At 42.0% G+C, this 23,198-nt stretch overlaps 2 protein-coding genes across 4 annotated transcripts in view; both read right to left on the reverse strand.

Moving 5' to 3' along the window:
• The window catches only part of LOC109524101 (guanine nucleotide binding protein (G protein), alpha activating activity polypeptide, olfactory type), a 42,214-nt gene extending 23,615 nt beyond the window's left edge, over positions 1-18,599 (reverse strand). Inside the window, exons 1-4 of one of the 3 annotated variants that reach the window (XM_019883709.1) lie at positions 17,776-18,599; positions 7,854-7,926; positions 5,912-5,966; positions 4,857-4,976 (exon numbers count right to left, since the gene is read on the reverse strand). In XM_019883709.1, the coding sequence (XP_019739268.1) occupies positions 4,857-4,976; positions 5,912-5,966; positions 7,854-7,926; positions 17,776-18,262 (735 nt within the window). In that variant the 5' untranslated portion in view covers positions 18,263-18,599. Of the gene's footprint in view, positions 1-4,856; positions 4,977-5,911; positions 5,967-7,853; positions 7,927-8,210; positions 9,316-17,775 lie in introns of those variants that run through there. The other 2 variants (XM_019883710.1, XM_019883711.1) reach the window with 2 other exon arrangements.
• Positions 18,600-19,847: 1,248 nt separating this feature from the next.
• Positions 19,848-23,117, reverse strand: pak1ip1 (PAK1 interacting protein 1). Its single transcript, XM_019883713.1, has 10 exons — positions 22,813-23,117; positions 22,142-22,304; positions 21,953-22,073; positions 21,653-21,727; positions 21,492-21,544; positions 21,214-21,359; positions 21,028-21,125; positions 20,564-20,663; positions 20,350-20,494; positions 19,848-20,003 (listed from the first exon to the last, which is right to left on the reverse strand). Exons 1-10 carry the CDS (start codon positions 22,888-22,890, stop codon positions 19,864-19,866), a joined length of 1,119 nt encoding a protein of 372 aa, XP_019739272.1. The 5' UTR covers positions 22,891-23,117; the 3' UTR covers positions 19,848-19,863.
• Positions 23,118-23,198: the final 81 nt, after the last annotated feature.

The following is a 23,198-nucleotide window of genomic DNA, read 5'->3' on the forward strand; positions in this document are numbered from 1 at the left end:
CGTTCGATATGCCAGCAACCTCTCCAGGGTGTACAAGGCCTGCTGCCCAAAGTCACCAGCTCAACCGTGACCCCAATGAAGATAAGCGGTATAATGAAAATGGATAGATTCAGTGTGAAACTTGAAAGTGGTTCCTATTTTAAATCAGCTAATTATCTTACTGCGGGAATTTGCAGCAGCTATGTGAACACACAGGCATCATTTCGGGAGATAAATAAGAAAACGTCATCACTAGTGCTTTAGCTTCGCTTGGTGGGGGGAACCTACTCATGAACAGGATGAACTCGCTAGGCTTTTTTGCGATTATTATACTTTTTTTTTTTAACCAGCACGGTCACTGCGTTCAACAGCACAAAGGCAACAGCGCCATGTTTACTTTCTTTTCAGCTGTTCTGAATAAGATTTACTGATAACATTCTACGTGTGCCGCTTCTTGCCAAATCTCCCAACGAAGGAGGGGCTCAAAGTCCAAGGACAGGCGGCCCTATACGGAGCACGGACGCCGGGTACAAGGTACAAGAATAAGGGCGCTGACGGTAGAAGGTGTTTTTTTTTTTTTTTTTTTTTGCTGGCAGTTGGAGGCTCCTTGGGCTCTTTTCCACAGAGGCGTGTGACACTGGGCCTTTGAATAAATGTAGTGTGTGCTGAGGTGCCCTACAGAGCAACTGATAACAGCTCAGAGAACAGGAGGAAATTTGCTTAAACACTTTTTTTTTGACCCTTTCCAGTGATAATCATTCAGCATCTGGTCTTGGCGACTGACCGTGATGTGTTTGTGTGCGGGGAAACCGTTCACTCCAATCAAACACTGCATGTCAGGCTTAGCAAAAGAAGGCCGAAATCTATGGTTAAATTAGCCGGTAACGGCCAATTACAAAGTGCCATTTCATTTGCAGTCTGGAAGTGAAGGGATGAACATTTGCCCTGGAGAGAGTCTCAGAGTCTCCAGTAGTCACAAAAGACACCACAAAAAGTCACTAGATGGCTGCTAGTCACTTTTGTGAAAAGGAGTTGCTAGCGGGGGTCAGAGAAGTTGCTAAATATAGCAACAAAGTGGCTAGTTGTGAGAGTGCTGTATAAATAAAAACGTACTGGATTGTATAGGTTGGCAACATGGAGCAGCCCTCGGTCTGTCACAATGTTCAAGGTCCGACTCCAGTCAACATGGCAATAGGAGCCCTACTCTGCATTTGCATAAAACAGAATCCCTAAAATTGAGTGATTCCAATCAGTGACAAGAAAATCTTCGGTGTGCTGTAATTCTTTGTGTATTTTGAAGGAAGAATCTCAGAGACCCTTTATTAAGACCCCTGGAAAGTCAATTGAATGATGGAAAAAAATTCACACATCTGTCTCCCTTAAACAAACAGGAGGCCTTTCCGTCTTTTAAAGCAATTCTTTTGGGTCAAGTTCTTAAAAGACAAAAGACGATACCAACAAACTCATCCATCTAAAGCTGACCAATAGAGTAAAGTTTTGTTGTGGAAAAATATTATCGCCATGATTTAATCCAAAATTACACCTGTTGAAACTGTGATGTTTGGAGCAAAAAAAAAAAAAAAAGATTGCGCTTTGTCAATCATCTGCTTAATACGCAACACTCCTTTTCAAAAGTTGCCGCCATTTGGTTTATTCAAATAAATGTTTCTAAAAATGGCCAGCGACATCGCTACTTGCAGCCCTATCCATGAATTTTGAAAGTTACAAAAAAACTAGCGGAGCACATTCATTTTTCTTAATTTGTTTGTGAATTTAGGAGTTACATGCTTACATTCCTGAAGAGAACTATAAATTTGGTGGTGGAATGTGGCGCTTGATTAATTGTTATTCTCAGAAAGGCCCAGTTTATGCTTCGCTGTTCAAAAGGGCAAAACTGTGCAAGCGCACTAAAACAAACTGAATTCATCCATCCAACCATCATCTGAATCGAGTACGCTTTAAGCCGTTCTTTTACATTTATGGTTTCTTCGCTTTGCTGGCACTATGATCTTTGTGAGAAGGCACATCGTTACATAAAGAATGAACAAGAACAACTCATAAATATGGGTTTGTCATCGAGAGACACTATCGCGCAGAAGTTATGAGTATATGTCTGCATCAAAACTGGATGGGAGGATGTCTGATACATTTTTTTAAATTCTGTTTAAATTGCCATAATGTGTATCAAAATGTACCATGTTGTAATTGTGTCACTTGACACGTGCGGTCTGAAAAAAATTAGCACAACTAGCGCTATGAGTAACTTCACCCGCTCACAAACTAGAGCAGTGGGCGTGGCTAGCGTGAAGTTGAAACTCACCTGCCACACGACACTGTAACTCTAGCTGTGGGGCAAACAAACACAAGACAAACGCTAACCCTTTTTTTTTTTTTTTGACTCGCTGCGCAGCCCCTTGCAGGCATTCGCTCAATATTGCCGACAAGTTTAACGGCCAAAAGCTTTCGATGCGGGCTTTCCCAGAGCCTAGCCTAGAAGTGGCGCTGGCAATTGTTTCCATATGCGTAGGCGAACCCATATACCTAAAAAAAATTTAAAATCAATCCATAAAAAGACTTTCCCATTATTTGCTGAATGACATGTATTTAAAACATTCAAAGGCTGTACCATATTTCATTTCATCCACGAGTCATATAAACTTGAATAAACAACACCACAATTTTATCAACTGATGTTCACACACGGACATCAAAGAGGTGAGCCCATTACAACTCCGTCGCTAAACAAAACAGCAGCACTAAAGCATGTAATACAATCTCTCAGATGAATTAATAACTAACAAATATTGGACCAAAAAATAAAATAAAATAAAATAAAAAGTTACATTTTGTGAACAACCGGAGTGATTAACTGACCAACCAGAAAACAAACTGACCGACTGACTCTCTGGCCACATACTATGCCTCTAATAAAATGTTTGATTATTATTTCTAAACTGGTTATGGCGCAATGAAACGGACGGACGGAACGTGTGACCCATTAATGTGGCAATCATTTTTTTCATGCATCCCACGCATATGTAACCTGACCTGCACTGAGTCTGCCGGCCCCGGCTGACGAACACAGACCCGTCGCTATGATGATTTTTGTTCAACTCCGTTTAGCAACAAAAGTTGATAGCATGGAATTAGACAGCCCTTAAAAGACAAAGGATAAATATATGTCATGATGATAAACCCTTTCAGCGTCAGCAGTTACTACAGTGGACATCTTATCATGTTATCGGGTTACAGGTTATCATTATTGGTGCATCATTGGATCGTCAGGTAAGGTGATCATCACTCGTGTATTTTTAATTGATCGTACATACGTTCCGAAAAAACACTTCCCAACATAAATAAGCCGTGCTACCAACAAAGCAGCCTTGGCTCACATGCCGCTGGCTGTACAGTAGGTACAGCTGCATGTAAGGGGTGCGGCTTTGGTCAGATACGTAAAAGTGTGGATTATCATTCCTCCTTCGTATTTGATATAAATTGTAATATATTGACAATATTGTTTATCATTCATCATAAAATGCAAACAAATGAACAAACATACGCCTCCCCCAATCTACAGGAGAGGAAAACAAGGATCCAAATGACTGTGGAAATTCTACATGTGCACTTCATCGTACTTTTGGTTTTCCGATAGTATTGTAATGTTTCATATCACCTAGTTGTACACACTGTAATTCACTTTTTCTTTTCTGGTGGACTTTGAGTAATTAAGACGTATATTCCTCGTCTAAAGAGGGAAAAGAAAAACATATTCAGTATTGTGCTCAAGCAGCCAAAGGAAGAAGGCTCAAGTGTGCAGCCGACCTCGTGAAACAAAGGAAATTGCTCGCAGGGGCAAGTTTTATGGTCGGACGAGGCAAAGGTTGAGAGTGTGGCCAACAGCAACATGTTGGTGGCCGCCTTAGCATTTTGCTGCTGGTGTTTGGCTTTCGAACTGTTGCAAATGCGGGCGTGAAGGAGAAACATACAAACACACTGGTTTATAATCATTTGAAAGTGGGAGACCATGAAAGGAAACTATTATTCAATTACTGTATTGCAACAGTAAGATCCACCTGTTTATTGGCTAGCGGGCTACTTCCTGGTTCATGGAGGTCGACGCTGCAAACGGACCTTTCTTTATTCTGGAGGGTGGGTGGACTGTACCAAGGACGCTGCAGGAACTCAATCAACAAAAATACATTCTCCCGCAATGTCTCCCAATTTTTGTGAGTCTATTTTATTCTATTTCATCTGAGATATATTTTTTTTATTGTCTTAAATTTCAATGCCAGTGCTCCATATTCTTGAGAATGAAGTTACTTGCTAGCTACAATGGATGTTCTTGAATTGTTATGCTCGACTACCATTATATTAAAAAAAACATTGGATGCTATCGTACAGCCTGATAGTTCCTCAAAAGAAATATATTATCGTGTCAGGCCTACTCATTCTATAAAATTAATACAGGCCTGTGCTTTCAAGTATTCATACTGTAGCAACATGCATTAAGATAGAACTACGCAACCATTATGCAAAATTTGGGTAATAAATACTAAGAGGGAATGCTGTTTACAGAGAGCGGCAAGCTGACCAAGTGTGGCGAATCAAGAATCAGAATATAGCAAGTGGATAATAGTTTCTTTCGCCCACAATTCTGCCGCTGACAACAACAACAACAACAAGAGAGAAACATTCGAACCCCCAGTCGTCTTTCTCAAGCTCAGCGCTCATCTGCAGCCCTGCTTTGCCACACCGCACATCCGGCATCGAAAAGAGGGGTGGGGGGCTTGGGGTCTTTGACACACGTGACCTTGTGTACGCACGGGCAAAACTGAAACTTCAACCTGCATGCTGGGTGAAAACGTGGAGCATCGTACCTGTGAGTAGTCAAAGTCAGAGAGTGGTGCTATGCTCTTGATGTATTCGATCCTGAATTGGTCTTCTGGGTTGGCTAGCGGGACAGGGGGTATTAAAGTGCTCATCGCCGACACTATCGTCTGTACAGAGATTGGGAGAGAGAGAGAGAGAGAGAGAGAGAGAGAGAGAGAGAGAGAGAGAGGAAAAAAATCAGCATAAAAAGAGGAATTAAGTTATTGTGCTAGAGCATTGTTTCATGTGGCAGATGTAAAGGAGCATAACTGCGCCGCACGAGAAAGCCATTGTCGTTATAGCTATTATAGCTGTCTGACGTACCTTACCTTATGAACATGTTCTATTCCGTACTTAATATATAAATCGCAAAGCAGCTTAAACATTAAACCTGCGTCTTTCCACTACTAAATGTTTCGAGTGACTGTTGTTTGCGTTGTGTTTTTTTCCATTAAAGTGCTGGGAAAGTTCGGAAAATTATGGACTAGCTCAGACAGCAATTCTCAGTGCCACTGGTGGTACGTGAGCTCACTCTAGTGGTACGTGATAGAATCACTGAATTAAATGTTCAATAAATACACTGTGCAGCTTCAATTGGTATGTGCTCATCGGCCACCGGGGGGCAGTATAATCAATACAAACATTCATGTACACAAAAAAAAAAAAAACCCGACAGACACAACTCCTCACAAAAATGCAATAATAGTGGTCATTATTTACAGACGACAAAGAATATATAGCTGTGAATGTGACAACGGCTGTAAACGTGTTGCCGCACCGTCTGTGTTGATATATCCATTGGACTGTGACAGCAATGCTGGTTTTGTTAGCCGGTCTATAGAGTTTAAATTGTGTGTTAGCATTAAGCTCGCGGACGATGCTACAGGAAGCACAGCAGTAACTGAGCATTTCATCTTGAACCACGACCACGTATTGTTACGCGTGTGCACAAACTAGTTCATTGCATGTCTCTAAAAGCCTGAAGACGTTGAATGTTGGTACCTTTGTAAACCGAGGACCAACTGTTATAAATGGGGTGAAATGTGACTGCGGGCCAACTCACCACTATGGCATCCTTGACGTTTTTCCGGATGTCCTGGATTTTCTGTTTCTTTTCCCTGCATGGGAAGACAAGGAGAGTGAGCGGGTTAGGGAGCCAGATGAGGCAGATGGGTTGTCAGGGTGGACAAAAGATGGGAACTGGAGGGAACGACCTCTGGAGGTACTTCCATTTCAATTTGCATGTGTCTTTGTTGATGCCTGTCATCCGTCCTGTGACGGATGTGATGGAAGATTGCTCAGTAAAGCGCCAAAACTCTGCAGACATCTGTGAGTTAGCAGGCTACTTCCTGGTTCCTGGAGGCCACCTCAAGACGCCAGGACAGAACCAGTTTGGATTCAAGGGGAGCTCAGCAGCTCCTCTCACAGTGAAAAATGAATCGTGCACTCAGTTATCTACCAGGCGGATCCTTGAAAACAAATTTAATTATCCTTTAAAATGACCACATTAAATCTGGAATTTAAAAAATCCCAGAAGCTACATAGCATTGAGGTGGTCTAATCAAATGTGGCTTCGTTAAAACCTACAGCTGTACAAAAACCATCAGTGAGTCAGTAACGTAGTTTTTGCTCAACTTACAAATCAAGACTCAACCTCACTGTTTATTTGTACAAAGCTGAGGTTAAAAAAAATGGATCGCACAACATAGTATTATAATAATGCTCTCAAGAGTGAATCGGACCTTGAACTTTTTAGGAAACCACAGTTCCAAACTTAAAAGTCGCAAAAGACATGGGATTGGCTGATCTCCTTAATGCAGGGGTTCCAAACTCGGTCCTCAAGGGCAGATGCCTTGCCTGTTTTTCACCTCGCCCTGCTGAAACTCTCCTGATTCAAAGGATCAGCTCATCAGCAAGCCCACAAAAAGCAAAATAACGATCCTGATGATGAATCAGTAGTGTTGCAGCAGGAGAGATGGGAAACAGGCAGGACATCGGCCCTTTAGGACCAAGTTTGGATACCCCTGCCATAATGCATGCTTTTATCAGCATATTGAATAAAATATTGTTGAAATATGACTTAAAATGTTACCATTACGGTATTTGAAATTATCGTTTCTGATGAAAAAGTCCATGGGAAGGCATCAAGTGACCTCCTTTGTGTGTGTTTTTTTTTTCATCAGTACAAGCAAACACATGCCAAGGCAAGATAACTTAAAACAGATCTTTTACTGGATTTAAAATATTTTTATGATGACAGGAGTGCTTGGGGCGCTTCTCCTTTCTGCATGATTTCAAGTTATCCATACAAGACAAATGATGACAACAAAAGCAGATATAGACAAAAGTACCTTATCATGAAAAAAAAAATTTTAAAAAAAATTTAGTATGACCTGTACTGTATTTAACATGGTTGTTTATGACACCAAATGTGCCTGAGAGGGCAATCGTTCCAATTTCCCAGGGCAAACGAACTCAAAATCAGAACAAACACATCCGACTTCCGGCTGTACGCAATTGTGCGATTGCTGTTTTGTGATTGCAAACCGAGTGCTGAACCGATCAATGGCGCGCGCCAGGCCCTCGCAGCAAAAACAAATTATCGATAGGCAACCCCTCGTCCCCCTCGTCGATGGCAACCATTCACCCGCCCTCCCTGCCCGTGGAATAGGAAGCAGTGAATCTGACATGTGCGTGACATGGTCATGCCAATCCTCGCATATGCATGGCCCCACGCATGGTGAGAGAAATGCGGGGAGGGGGGGGGAGCGAAAAAGAGAAAGAGAGAGAGAGAGAGAGAGAGAGAGAGAGAGAGAGAGAGAGAGAGAGAGAGAGAGGAGGGGATAGATGGGATGTAACTGCCCAACAGGCGCTGCAGTGCCTGGGGAAGGAAGAACCACTGGGCAGGCGCTTTGCATGGTGTCGCGTCCTCAGGCTAGTGGATGATGATGGGTCATGAAAATGAGCCTCATCGGTCCATATACACATGGCTATTGTATACTTACTCAGCATTGAAGCCATTCACGTGGAGAATCTTCATCTGCTTCACTATGGTGCTCTTTCCGGACTCCCCAGCACCTTTAAAGATATACGAAAATACATATAAAAGGTGGCGATGATGGTGTGTGTGTGTGTGTGTGTGTGTGTGTGTGTGTGTGTGTGTGTGTGTGTGAGTTGGGGGGGGGGTTGTAGGCATTTTGGGAGGTAGCCTTGCATCAATGCCCCCCCCCACCCCCCTTTTCCCTCCGATGACATGTTAGCAAGGCGCTGCTGTCATAGACATGTTGGCTAATAAACGAGGAGCAAAATGGGGGTAGCGGGGGTTTACTAGCTCACATTTCATCATCCCAGACGAGTCTTACCGAGTAATAAGAGCCTGTGCGTTGCTTTGTACGCTTGTCGCTCCTTCTGCAACTGTTTCTCGATCTTTTTATTCGCCTCTCGTTGAGCCTTCTCGTCGATGCGTTGGTCTTCAGTCTTGCTGTTGCCCAAACAACCCATCTTCCGTCGCCCCCGAAAAAAAAGCCCTTCCTTCGCCGACAAAAAGAAAATGCAACGCCCGGGGTGTTCTTTCAAAATGGTGACGGAATGGTCGATTGTTTTTCTTGATAATAATACATCAAAAAAGAAAAAAAAGAAACCAATCTCTCGAGAGGCTTCTCGGGAAGGGAGGAATCCGTCCCCCGTTATGATTCCGCTATTAGCCGCAGCCGAGCGTCATCCAATCCGCCTGGTAGTTGACTGAGCAGCCGAGAAACCAAGGGAAAGACCGAAATGTGGTTGAAAAAAAACTAAAATAAATAACAGAGAGAGGGGAGGCCTTTGTAATGTCCGTGAATGTAGCTAAACGTTGCTATCTCTGGCCCCTCTCTCTTTTCTCTCCCTCTCTCTCCCTCCTCTATCTATCAAGATTTGTGTCTCCTCAACTCAGCACTGCCTCTCGCTGTGGAACCAGGAAGTAGCCGTGGCCCGTGGAGGTGGAAAACGAACGCGCACGCTAAAGTGGTACATTAACCAGCACGTAGCGACGCAGCGCTTCCGAAACCTGCGTGTCCGAATCGACAGGATCCATTCCCCGATTTAGTCACTCGCTGTATTTTCTGTCAAACCAGTCGGCGGAGGGGTGGGAACCTGGACGCCTCTATCCGCTGCCTGACAAGAGGGGATGGGTCTACAGCACGGCGGCCTTGACCTGAACTAGCAACGAGCTTTAGTACTGGGATTTATACCATCCTCGCTGCCTTCAAAAAGCACAATCGCGGTGGTACATGAACGCACCTCAGCTCCCAGTAAAACCAACGACACACAGTGGGGTAAGTTTAAAAAAAACGACAGTCGTGGTAATTCATGAACGCCTCTAGCTTTTTATCTGAACGTTACACCCGCCCTCTGCTGTGATTAAAAACTACAAATATGGCGGTCCGTGAGCGCCTACCTAATTCAACGGAACACATTTTGTACATAATGATGAACGTAAATCATGAAAGGTTTTAATAAAAAAATTATTTGGGAATTGTTGTTGTGATCTGAAGTTTTTATTAAAATAAGTACGACTGAATTCTCTCTCTCTCTCTCTCTCTCTCTCTCTCTCTCTCTCTCTCTCTCTCTCTCTCTCTCTCTCTCTCTCTCTCTCTCTCTCTCTCTCTCTCTCTCTCTCTCTCTCTCTCTCTCTCTCTCTCTCTCTCTCTCTCTCTCTATATATATATATATATATACTACACACACACACACACACACACACACACTGAGTTAGGGATATTTGGCTTCAAGGTGAAATTTCAGGATGGGCCTAAAATGATTCCAACCTTTACAGGTGAACTTAATGTGACCTCTAAGCTTTTGAATGCACATGTAGAACTGTTAATTGTTTCAGTACTTTTTGCACAAGTTGTTCTCTAGCGAGGAGCTTAATGGCAAAATTCACAACAGGCGTTTGATCCTTGAATGGACTAATGTCCTGGTTCAATTAGAGCTGATGTTTAAACAGTCATCCTCATTGTGCTGTTCACATTGTGACATCATGAGACCAAGACAACACCCAAAATTGGATCAACAGTACCTTACTACTGAGCTTATTGTGTCACAGAGTGTCATCAGTAGGTTGCAACAGATACCGAGAGACTGGAAGAGTCACAGAAAGTTGTAGAAGTGAACGTTCTTTGCTCACATCCCATGCTGATAACCGCTACATTGTGAACAATGCCCTGAGAAACCGGATGATGAATGCCACTCAACTCCAGGCACGTTTAAGGAAGGTGGGAGGCACCCAAGTCTCACGTCACACCATTCAAAACTGTTTACACCAGCGGGGTCTGCGTGTGAGACGACCTGCAAGGGTACCTGACCACTCCACCAGGCACAGGCATCATCGTCTCACATGGGCCAGGGAGCATTTACGCTGGACGAGGCACGAATGGGCCTTAGTGCTGTTCTCTGATAAAATTCAAATCACTTTAAGCAGAAATTATGACCACCATCGATGTTTGGGATGTAAAGGAGAGCGCTGCGCATCAGCCATTGTGGTCATCAGACAAGTGGTGGCTGGGTTACAGTGTGGGCAGGTATGTCCAGTCGGTGCCCTACACTTCATGAATGGTCCAGTGACAACCCCATACTCGCCAAACAACATTATGAATCCAGTGATTGTGCCCCTACATGAACAACATGGGCCTAATTTCATCTTCATGGACGACGATGCTCCAGCTCATCGAGGTCGCATCATCAGGGAATGGCTTTTGAAGACTGGTGTACCTCAAATGGAATGCCCTGCAGCTTCTCCAGACCTGAATCCTATTGAAAACATGTAGCTGAGTCGCCGTGTAGAGGCTCGAGACTCTGCAAACCTTCTGGGTTCCTCAATGACCTGAGGGCTGCCCTTCAAGAAGAGTGGGATGCCATGCCTCAACAGACAATAAGTGGACTTGTGAACAGCATGAGACGTTGTTGTTGAGCTGTAAATGATGCTCAAGGGCACGTGTGTGTGTGTGTGTGTGTGTGATAGATAGATAGATAGATAGATAGATAGATAGATAGACAGATTTCTTGCATATACCTAAATGTTATGTCTCTTCAGCTTTTCAGAAAAGGTTTATGCCTAGTTTGATCTTTTGTCCATGCAATAAAAAATAATCATGTCTGGTAGAGTTGGAAAGAAATCGTAATTTGATCAATCATTGTCGATTTTAGGTTGTGTTACTATTTCCTTGTTTTTATCAGCTTCCTTTGCTTTTTTTCTTTTCTATTGGGTGGGCTGTGAGTGATTTTGTTTTCAAGCGGTGGATTTTATATAAGCCATTGGAATTTTTTTTCTCTCCTACACAATTGCTTGCCTTGTGTAACTCAAACTATTATTAATCACCATGTATAGCAATTAATAAATTAATTTTAGATACTAGGTATGATGCAGGCAGTGCGGTCACAATGCTAATACACTAAAAGTTAAAGTAAAAAAAGTTAACTGTGCAAAAACATCACAGACGCAAGCGCGCGCGCGCGCACGCACACACACACACACACACACACACACACACACACACACTCATGCGCACACACACACCCACTCATGCGCACGCACGAACACGCGTTCAGCATTTACTAGACGAAGCTGTCCCATACTGCCCTCGAGTGGTAAGATGTGGTAGTGCATACAGTTCAGAGTTGCAACCATCATCACATACTGTAGTATGTTGGTGTAACTCAGCATTGCGCTAAACAGGATTCATTTTTTTGATGGCCCCACAACATTCACTTAACTACACTTCTACATTCACACGACACTACAGCTTCGTGAGCATCCAGAGCCTTAAAGTGTGTTGGGCTTGATCTTTGGCTTTTAATAACCATAGAGGAGAAAATGGAAGACATGGGAAAAAGTCTGTCAGTTCTGTATAAAGCATGAACAACGGTTCCAAAACTTTATTTATTTCCTCAAACAGGATAAGTGGTACTAAAAATGGATGGCTGCATAATAAACCTGAACAAGCAAAACTGTCCCAGAACAAACTGTTGGAAACAACAACAACAAAGCTGCATGTGTCATGGTGCGTGACGGGAAAATAAGATAGATGCCTTGTGTGATGCAACATACCGTAGATGAAACCATGAGTATAGTAGCTGGATTGAGAGAAATGTATAAATTAGGCATCCAGTTAGACAGCAAGTCCCACTTTTCAGTCAGTAGGTCAGTCTATTTATGTAAAAAAAATATTTTTTATATTTGGGGTTTTTCATCTAATATTTAGTTCGTATTTTTGTATCATAGCTTGCGTTTTTTTGTAGGACTTGTTTTTGTGAGTCATATCTGAGGATTTTTCTTAAGCACATGTCAACAAAATTGTTGGTACCCCTCTATTAATGAAAGAAACCCCCCCAGTTGTCACAAAAACAATTGAAATCTGACAAGGGTAAAAATAAATACAAAGTTCATGAAAACTAACTGATGACAATCAAATTGTGATTCAACCGAATTATTAAAAAAAAAAAAAAAAACTCATGAATTAGGCCTGGATAAAAATGCTAACCCTAAAAAAGACCACATGGACATGTTCGACCAATTTGTGTCCTCTAATTAGCATCACATGTGACTTCAAAACTGTAATCCGTCAGTCAGCCTATTACAAGAGTGACAAGTCATCACTGTACTGTTTTGTCACGTAGTGTATACCACACTACACACAGACCAGACACATGCCTTTAGTTTCTGTTTTTCGTTTTATATTTCTTATTTGTTTCTCTTTTTTATATTCTTCATCAAATTAAAAATTAATTTCCCTGAAATTTTATTGTATTTTCATTTAATATTTTTTTAAATATTTTTGTATCTATTTTTTTTGCATATGTATATTTATGGGTATATTTTTGTTTTATTTTTGGCTAATCTATTTTTGGTATTTTTCAATCAACACTTGAGTAATTTAAAAATATGTCTGTGTTGTTCTTCCAATACTTTTTTTTCCCATTTAATGCTAATATTTCCTATTTTTCAGCTAATATGTTAAATGTTAAGCAGAATTAAGCACAATAATCCACCAATTTTCAGCCATCCAAGGAAGCTAAAATTCTATGCCGCACCACCCGCTGCTGTCATCTGAAATTGATGTCAACGTGCCCGAGGGCTTGCATCGTGAGTGTCACATGACCAAACCCACAAAACAGATGAGCTGTGACCAGGCCCACCCACAAAGATGCTGGTACCCCCGCCCCCCCCACGACCACTTGAGGCATACATCTATAAAATATATATGTTTTCTGAGCTCGGTCATGTGACTTTCACAAGCTGAGCCGTGATTGCTTGTTTCCCAAGCCCTGAGCAACTGTGAGGTAATTTTCAGGTGACGGCAAGCGACAAAATGGCAGCCTCGCGAGATGACTAAAAACTGGTAAATTATTCTGTTTCATTCTTATACTGTATCCACAAATGCAATATTCATCTGACTGCTATGTTTAGACAGGTGGCGGGCACAGAACTTACTGCAAAGAAAATTTTGGACTTGACTTCCGCTCTAATACATCTCATTTTGTCCTGCAAACATAACAGGGAGGGTTATTGAACTATATAAAACGACTGCAAACAGTGGAAGTTCCTTTTTAATTTGGCCGCATGTTTCATTTAGCGCGACCTATAAGATGAGAGCGTCTTGTCGGTGATGTCATGTGAAGTTATGTAATCACACAATATTGCACGGTGAGAGCGCTGCTTCTTGTCTACAACTACTACCCGGTCATTTGATAGCTTAGATTGTAAAAGTTAAAAAAAAAAAAAAAAGCTAGGCTGATTATTCGCTCAGTGCAAATACACAATAAAGCGATAAAGATAAAGTCCAGTGTCCTTTCGGGATTGTTCGCTTAACACTCATGCTTTGTGAAGGGTAAAGTTGACGTATGTAAAAAGAAATGAGGTAAGAGTACAAAGAGCCGTCTATGTGTGTGTGTGTGTGTGTGTGTGTGTGTGTGTGTGTGTGTGTGTGTGTGTGTGTGTGTGTGTGAGAGCTGGAGCCTCTCCCAGCTGACTTTGGTGGGGTACACCCCAGATTGGTCGCCAGTGATCGGAGGACACATAAAGCATTCACACTCAAGATTCACACCCGAGGGCAATTTAGTCTTCAGTGAATCAAACATGAAATTTTTTGAATGTGGGAGATGGAGGCAGTGATTTAATTTTTTTTTTTTTATGTCATTCCTTTTGACTCGTCACTTCACACCATCACAGTGGCAAATACAATTACCGAACAATTCTTCAAAAAACAAGAGGCTTGATGCAGTTTATCGCCACTGAAATTTGAGGTTTACTGCCAAACTAAATATAAAATCAATAATTAAACCTTTTTTTATGTAAAAAAAAAAAAAAAAAAAAAAAAAACCACAGATCTTAGCCTTTGAGTCCACTAACTAGCATCATTACCAATTTATGTAGCAGACTGAACACAAACAGTGAAGCAACACATGCAGACAGACAAGGAAACCGTGCTCACAGTAGCAACGTGACAAGATTTCCCAATAATGACACACTGTCAAAATGATAGGTCTGGTTGGAATGGCCACATCAAACTGAGTACAGTGATCTCTCGCTATTTCGCGGTTCGTTTATCGTGGCCTCGGTGAAGAAAAATATTTATTTTCTGATAGTTGTTCATGTAACATTTAAGTATTTTTTTCGAATATCTTTTTTTCTATTTTGTGTCATATTTTAGTGTGTTTTCCATCTGTTTTTGTTTCCCCTCAAACTTTCCAATTATTTTCGATATTTCTGTTTTTCATCTCATATTTTTGTATTTGCCTCTAAAGTTTCCAATTTATCTATGTAATACTGCAAGGTTTTCACATAATTTTTGTGGAAAAAATTTAAAATGTTTCTCACACACACACACAAAAAAAGATGAAGGGTTCATGTGATGAAGAAAGACGGTGGGTCAATTTGACCTTGAACAGTTCTAGTGTCCATTTGTCAACATCACCACAAAGAAATGATTTTTATTAATTAATTAATTTAAATCAGTGTCTTATCTCTCCAAACAACATTCAAATCGTTAAAACATGGACTGTGACTGAATCATTAAACAGCCTCAGGTCAAGTTGACCCGTCAACATAATTGCTGCTGCTTCGAAGAAAGCAAAGTAAGTAACAGAAGGACTTACGATAGGGCTGTGTCTCTCTCCAATAAAAGATGTATTTTGATACATGGGATGCGATAAGATTCGACAATGGTTAGATTTTAAAGTGGAACGATTTGATTTGGTTTGATTCAGTGGGATTATGATTCGTTATGGTACGGCTCAGTTTGAGAGAGTATGACGCCATTAGCTAGCTAGCTAGATATCTCTTTAACTTTTCTTTTTTTTTTTTTTTGCTCCATCCTTAGTGCACCACAACTCCATTCATATCAACAACGGTGATGCTAAGTGCTAAGAGCGAGAAGACGATTCATTATCACAGCCCCCGCACGGGCCCAGCCCAAGGAGCAACAATAAAGTGGCTTCCTGTCCGAGACATAAAAGCCACTTCCTGTTCCCATCGCCGGTTCACCCACAAAAGAACGCGGCCACCGAAAAAAAAAAAATCAGCAATTTCACAGACCAGCGTGAAATATGACTTTGTTCTCCTGACATTCATTTTCTTCCACTAATTCCTATGGCATTTAGTTGGGACCACATGATTGTTTTGTATTGGGCGAGGGCGGGCGCGGTGCAACACATTTACAGCCATCAAAACAATACAATTCCTTTTTCCAAACAAGCGATGTAAATTGAGTTAAAATGTGAGATGTGAAATTGATGTAATACATAACACGTGATGCTCATGTATGCGGAGATGACAAGCGAGTGTGAGCGCGACTATTAATGGTTTGTAGCAAATTATAATTAGAAATGGTTTTGTGTGTTTTTGACGCTGATTTCATGAATTTTGTTTTTTTCCGTCATAAGAGTTTTATGAGGCGCTTTCATTTTTTGGTTTTTCCAGTTTGACCGATAATAGATCGCGCAATACTATAATTATATATTTTTATATATCAAGATATATTTATAGCTGACACCTGTTGCCAACCCTCACACTTAAATCTGAAATATTATGACATATATTAATATATTAGTATTAAGATTATTATTATGAAAACCAGATGTGCCAGAGAAAAGTATACTTACATCTCTGATTAAAACAAATTGGGAAATATTTTTGGACAAATCTAGGTAATGAGCTCCACTTCCTAACTCAGTGGCCCACTCATAGGACAGGAGTAATTACAACAGTAGATAACATGGCTATGTATTCATAGTCAGTCGGAATACTTGTGAGAGAGCCAAGAACATTTTGAAAAAAGTCGTAATCGGAGAAGAAAAAAAAAAAAGTCCTCACAGTGTAACATAAAAAAGTCACCCAAAAAAATTAGGTCATCGCCGTAAGTTTCATGAGGAATAAAGTCTGTGCAGTGTTTTATTAGAATAAAATATATTTCAGGAATAAAGTCATACTTTTATAAGAATAAAAGCGGTATTTTTAACTGACTTTTATATCGATAAAGAAAAAGTACTAATGTGCTTGCTGAAAGTATTTTTTTCTTGTTTTCCCAAAACGCTCCAATAACAATGATGCTATTAGGCTGATGGTATGAATGACAAAATAGTGAGGTGTGAGACAATTATACGTCAATAAAGACATGGTACCCTGCGACGTCCCCAATGAATAATTTAGCGTGACATTTTCAGTTATAAGAGGGAAAAATATTTGGAGAAATTGCGATAACAGTATGAGGATAACATTGTAATATTGTCAGCCTCATAGCACAACAAAATTGTTCAGAAACGACATAGGCAACTATACTATTATGGTAATTAAATGACAAAGTTGTAGAGTTTTGAGGAAAAAAAAAAGAATGAAATTGTAATATTGTTAGCCTTGTAGCATTATTGCCTAAGTCGCTCAGAAAATGGCAAAATAAAAGTTTCTTTTGCCTTGTTTTACGAAATCATTCAAATACGACAATTATGCTATTGAGGCACACCTAGGTTGGGGGCGGCGTCATGTGTCTCTGGGAAAAGGCATTTTTTTCTGTACTGAAATAATGTGTAATTACACATGCACTACAGTGGGTGGCAGTGGCACATTTTTGTTTTATTTTGATACGGTCTAATCTTTTCTGATTAAAAAAAACATGATTAATAAAGTTGATTTTTGTTGTTGTAAGTTGATCTATATTTTTCCTTTTTGTTTTCTTTCAAGTTAATAAGGACAGCCTGTTATGCAGAGGTGTACTAATAACCCAGTTATAGTTAAATGATACGATTTATAGTCACGGCTGAGAGTTGGGGCGGCTTAACAAGAACATGGAGAAACACGGTATTAAGCTAACTGATATGACAAGTTGTCGAGTTTTGAGATAATTATACCATTTTACGAGCATTAAGTTGTACTATCTCGAGCCTCAAAGCAAAACCGCAGACGTCATTTTTAATTCACTGTTACATGCAAACCCAATCAAAATACAGCAATGAACTTGCTAAAATGGCATTCCCCATTGTTTTCCGAAAACACGACTTAGGCAATTATGTCTTTTGGCTAAAAGTTTTGAGGACAATAACACCATTTTGCTTGATTTATACTATCGAGTGTCGTCACCAAAATACTGCTGATAGTCTAAATGTTAGACTACACAATTAGTTTTGACTGCAGTGTGTGTCAGTCTACTTGTACGGCGAGTGCAGTACAAGACTATATTCCAGTGTGTTATTATTATTATTGTCATTTAAATATATTGTAAGTGCGAGGCCCAGCGTCAACGATGACAGCCCGCGTGTGGCACAATGCCTCCCCGGCGAAGCAGTGCCATGGAGGCCACGTTGCCTGCCCGCTGTCACAAAACCAAAAGAAGCAGAAGGTGGAGGTGGAAGGATGAGGAGGAGGAGGAGGAGGAAGAGGAGGGCCGGGGGTCTTACCGAGAAGCAGTAGCCGGTGCGTCTGCTTGTATTCCCGCTTGAGTTCCTTGAGGGCCCGGTCGATGCTCTTACTGACTTTCCTCGCCTCCTTTTCGGCCTCCTTCTCCTCCATGAGGAGCTTGTCCCAGTTTTTCTGCTTGTTGCCGCTATTGTTGCTTTTGAGCGGCAGCTGCAGGCGACGTCCTCCCCGTTCCTTGGTCACCGCCGTAGCCGCAGCCGGCGCGGACGACGACGTCCCTTTGCCGCCACCTCCTCCGTTTTGAATGAGCACGCCGTCCCTAGCCGAGCCGTGAACCCGGCCGGGTTCGCATCCACCGCCACCGTCCTCCGAGGGGCGAGCACCCTGGGCGCGGGTCGGCGCGGAAACGGCGGCGGCGGATGAGGCGGCCGCCGCGTCAGGATGCGGCTCCGAGTCCGAGGCGGCGTTGGAGATGGAGCCGCTCAGGTCGCCGAAGAGCCGCGGCCGCAAACTGTAGCACAGCCCCATGCTGAACGAGCTATGTGCCGAAGGGGATCGCTCATAAAGGAAGAATCTGCGCCAGCGGCCCTAGCGAGCCATCGTCACACACACGCACAGACACGCGCGCGCATACACGGCCGTTAAGTCAGTCGGTACGTCCGTCCGTCGTTAAGCTGTCGCTCCGGAGTAGAGGCGGAAATGAGGAGCACCGGGTGGGCGCCGACATTCGCTACATGACATTGTGCCTGCGAGGCCCCCCTGGTTAATGTGTGTGCGTGTCCCCTCCTCCGGTGGGCTCGCTCGTAGCTCCGTCTCGGATCACCTGATCTTGTCAGTGGACTCGCACACTGCGGGGCCAAACCAGCGTTTACCGTAAAGTGGACGTCAAGGACGCAAAATGCATTTTGTAGTGCGCGTTTGTTGGTGGCATTACGGTATTGGAAGTCGTGTTGCCAGAACTATGACACAAAAAAAGTTTTTAATGTTCATACATTGGCAAGAGACGATTTTATCCTCCATATTGTGATTTTCTTCCCACATAAAATAGATTTTTTTTGCACGTTCCATTCACAAAAATGTTTCCTCTTTATTCCCATAAGGTACAACTTTTCAGTGCTTAATTTTATTTCCCTCCTAAGTGTGGCTTTCTCCTGACATTATACTACTGTTCTTGTATTCTTTTGACTTATTTTAGTAAAATCACAGCTTTTTCTAGAAAGTATGCCTTGTAATAAATATTACAGGTTTACTCCAATAAAATATTGCAAAATTACAACTTTCTCAAAGTTCTTTTGACTGTTAAGATCTTCCCCCATTAGCCACAATTTTTTTAGCACACTGGATAGCACTTGTTCTATGATGTAATATGGCCATCATTAAAGCTTTAGTAAATATAGTCACAAATGAATATTAAAGAAAAAGAATAAAGTCCTACTATTGGGGCGACACGGTCAGTGACTGGTTTGTACAAGGGTTTTCAGTGTGGCGTTTGCATGATCTCCCCATGTCTACATGGGTTTTCTCCACGTACTCGGGATTCCTCCCACATACCACAAATATGCAGGGTCATTTAAGTGATGACTCCAAATTGTCCGTAGATGTCATCGTGTGTGTGAACGATTGTCTTCGTGTGCCCTGCGATTGGCTGGCAACCAATTCAGAGTGGCCCTTGCCTACTGCCCGAAGACAGCTGGGATAGGCTCTAGCACGCCCTGTGACCCTTGTGAGGATAAAGCGGTTCAGAAAATGGATGGATGGTCATACTAGTTAAAACAGTAGCAATGACAGAATTACACGCACACACGTTGGAAAATTGGGGCAATATTGGTAACAGTTTTCAAAAATGCTTTCAAAAAATGTTTTTTAATTCAATTTTCCAAGGAGTGCTGAAATATTCCAACAATAAAGTGGTCCAACATTCAGCACTGTAAAACATGAAATAACTGAACAGGGCAATTTTCTAAAACCACCTTTGGATTCAGTCTAAAATTAAGAAAAAAATAATTTCAAACAGCTGCTGGTACAAGTGTAATGTGTCTATTCTAATTTTTTTGTTAAATAAGTGTTTGTGGAGTGTGTGTGTACATCCAAAGGAGTCACACATGGGTGGATCTTTTTTAAAAATACATTTATTTGGCTTCCTCCTGTTGCCCACCGACCTTTCTCTTCTTCCTCCTCTTTTTCTTCGGCTTGCTGTCATCTTCCAGGATGACTTCTTCATGTGTGAAGATTCGCACTCGCTTTGTCTTCAAAAGTGCCCCAGCCTCCTCTGCAGGCACACGGACAGGTAAAGAAAAATCAAAACATTTACATTAATGTAGTTTTTTTTTTTTTTTATAATAGTCATATGAAGAGAAGAGTTTTTTTCAGAAAATTGTAATTTTACAACAATCAAGTCCTAAAATTGTGATAATTACAGTGTTGAGGAAAAAAATAGTAAAACTGTTTTCAAATTTTTTTACAAGACTAGTTAAAGTTTCAATTTGACTAAAAAGTAATTTCTCAAAAAGTCCAAATTTAACAAGAATTAAATATATCCACGTCTCACAAGAATGCAAGTTTAGTTTGAGGGTATGTAAAACCACAATTGAATCAAACAAGTATACATATTTTACCGGCTCCATCTTGTGACGTTGTGGCCTCGGCTCCTTTGGCGTCTTTTTCTGTGGTGTGCTGTGGCGCGGACGGTTTCCACACAGCAAGACAGGTCAGCCTGGCCGTGGTGTTGACCTCCCCCAGGAGGGTGGGACATTCCAGCTCCTGTCGGGTGACACCTTTTGTTAACAAACAAGAGTGCGTTTTGACGATGCAGTTTGGAGGCCGACCGACTTCATTCAGACGGAGCTTCCACATTTTGATGAAGCCGTCGTTGGAGGCCGTGACCAACACGCAGTGGTCGGTCATCTTGAAACTCTCAACTGCTTTCACCCTGCGAAAGGAGAGCGACACACCTCAGCACTTACGCTGTTGTTTCGGGCTAAAACGATTCAATTCAATCACTATTAGTATTCTGTGTTGCAGAAGGGAAACATCTAAAACTTGCACGATAGTGGCCCTCGAGGACCAGAGTTGCCCAACCAAGGTCTAGGCTCTATTTCCGCAAGAAGATGCTGCTTGCATAGTTTCAATGCCAATGTTCCTCGCCCTGGTCATGACTTTATCAAACTTGCGAATGGCTTTAATTTTTTTTTTACCCATGGGGTTATTTTTGACAAAAGTGCACAGTGCACAATTTTTTCTAAATTGTGAAAGATGCATCATGTCTCTTTTAAAATAAATGTTGAATTCTGTACCTGGTTTCATGGGCCTTGAACTCGCACACCCATTTCTCTTTGGCAACATCACACAGTCGCACTATTTCATCATCACCTACAACAGCCAGGATGGAGTTCTGGAAAAAAACAAGCAAATAAGATTTAAAAAAAATGAAGAAAAACAAGTGTCGTGAGGCATCCATGGGGAGGAAAAAAAACACGGACGTTTAAGAAGTTGATGGCTGAGATCCTTTTGGGGTTCTTGAGCGTGCTGGTCAGCGAGGCTGTTTGCAGATCGTACAGGTCTAGCTGGTCATGGATGACCACTGCATATTTATCGCCGTCCGGAGACCACCGCACAATGTGGGCATCTATACACAAGCAAAAACACACACACACACACACACACACACACACACACACACACACACACACACACACACACTTTGACCTCAAATGTGCCTCAGGAAAACCAGCGTCACATTTTATGGTGAAAAACTGACTTTGTTTGATGTTTTTGATGAAGGCTGATCTTCCATTAATTAGATTCCATGTACTGAAAGACAAAATCAAACATTACATCAGCGGCTGTGGCATTTATTGCGCGGCATTTATTGCGCTGGCATTTATTGCGCGCGCGTATATGTGTGTGTGTGTGTCTCACCGCAGTGTTTTATCGGTGCCCACCGTCAGTGCAAGTTTACCAGACGGATGCACAGACAGCGACGTCACATGACCTCTGAAGAAAGAAAACAGGAGAATAAACTTTAGCCAAAGCAAAGGAAGTCATCATATTAAGGGAGTTTTCCTGATTTTTTTCCAGAATTTCCTTTCGGATTAGAAATAAAATTGCGAGTTACAAGGGATACAATTTTTTTCTTTGTTCATATGAAGTGCCTCATTGCAATTTTTTTTCTCAGCGTGTATTTGCCCTCTCCTCCTCATAGCATGACCCAGGGCGGACCTGTGAGCTTTGATGGACTTGAGACACTCCCACTTCTTGGTGCTCCATACACACAAGAGTCCATCTTCTCCTCCGCTCAGCAGATGCGTTGCACCGTAAAACTCCAGGCAGGTGATGGTGCCTGAGGAGTATTGGTTGTCAGGAGGAAGCATCGTCACGGCAACCACAGACCCCAAAAGCGCCACTCACCGTCGTGATGTAGCAGAGCGCCGTGTTCCACCTTCTTCTTCATGTCATACAGGAGCATGGTTTCGTCTCTGCTGCCCGTCACCACAAACCTGTTGCTGGCCGCCACCGCCGACACTGATGCTGTGTGTGCGTGATGTGTGAAGTCCGCCTTGGCTGTCCACTCCTAAAGCACCACAGCCAAAAAATGTACAAAACGTGATGTCTACAAAGTGAGGGGAATGCTGCACTTTTAACCGCATGGTTGTTTTTACTTTTTCGTAACACTGCAAAGTTTTCATGTGAAATTAGTCTTGTTCTTTTTTTGTAATGCAGTATTACCCATTAGTCACCTCTTAAACACACACACACGGTAACCGAACCCTTAAAATAAAACCGATCTAATTTCCCTCCCTTCAGGTGAAAAAAGTCACCCACTATCCTTTTCATTTTTATCATCTATCTTGAAACTCTAAACCTTGCAGGACATCCTAACGCTGGCCTTAAAACCGCATTTTAACGTGTATAGCTAATTTTCACCAACCCCATACTGTAAAATATTGGCGTCAGAATACGAAACTTTGAGGTTTCAAATCCCCGTTATCAAGTAGCTTTAATTAGAGTCACTAATGATGCCCACGGCCAAGCTGAAATTGTTTCGTAGAGATATACAGGTAATGTGAAAATCCACTCACGGTCTGGTCAGTTCGAACACGGTAACCAAACACAATTTGCTCGTAGCAGCCAGCGACTAGCTCCACGAAGGCGGCCATGACGGCCAACTAGCTCGGATCTTCCTGCGTCTTTGTTTTCGTCTCAAGCTCTGCCACCTTGTCAGACCAACGGTAAATGTATCACGACTAGTAAAAACACAAGACGCGAGCAAAATTAGCGCAGTAGAACAATTTGGCGACCGACTTAAAACACATTATTGCCCCGTGCAAGTTAACACACGTGAGAAACCAAAACAACGCAAAGAACGCGTACTGCACATGCGCGGTTGCGTTCCTCTTCGTCGTTGTCGTTGTCTGCCTAATGTCGCACTGGCGCCACCCAGAGGAAAGGATGGCTCCCACGCGAC

Source organism: Hippocampus comes, unplaced genomic scaffold, assembly GCF_001891065.2.
Source record: "Hippocampus comes isolate QL1 unplaced genomic scaffold, H_comes_QL1_v1.1 scaffold159, whole genome shotgun sequence".
Taxonomy (NCBI): domain Eukaryota; kingdom Metazoa; phylum Chordata; class Actinopteri; order Syngnathiformes; family Syngnathidae; genus Hippocampus; species Hippocampus comes.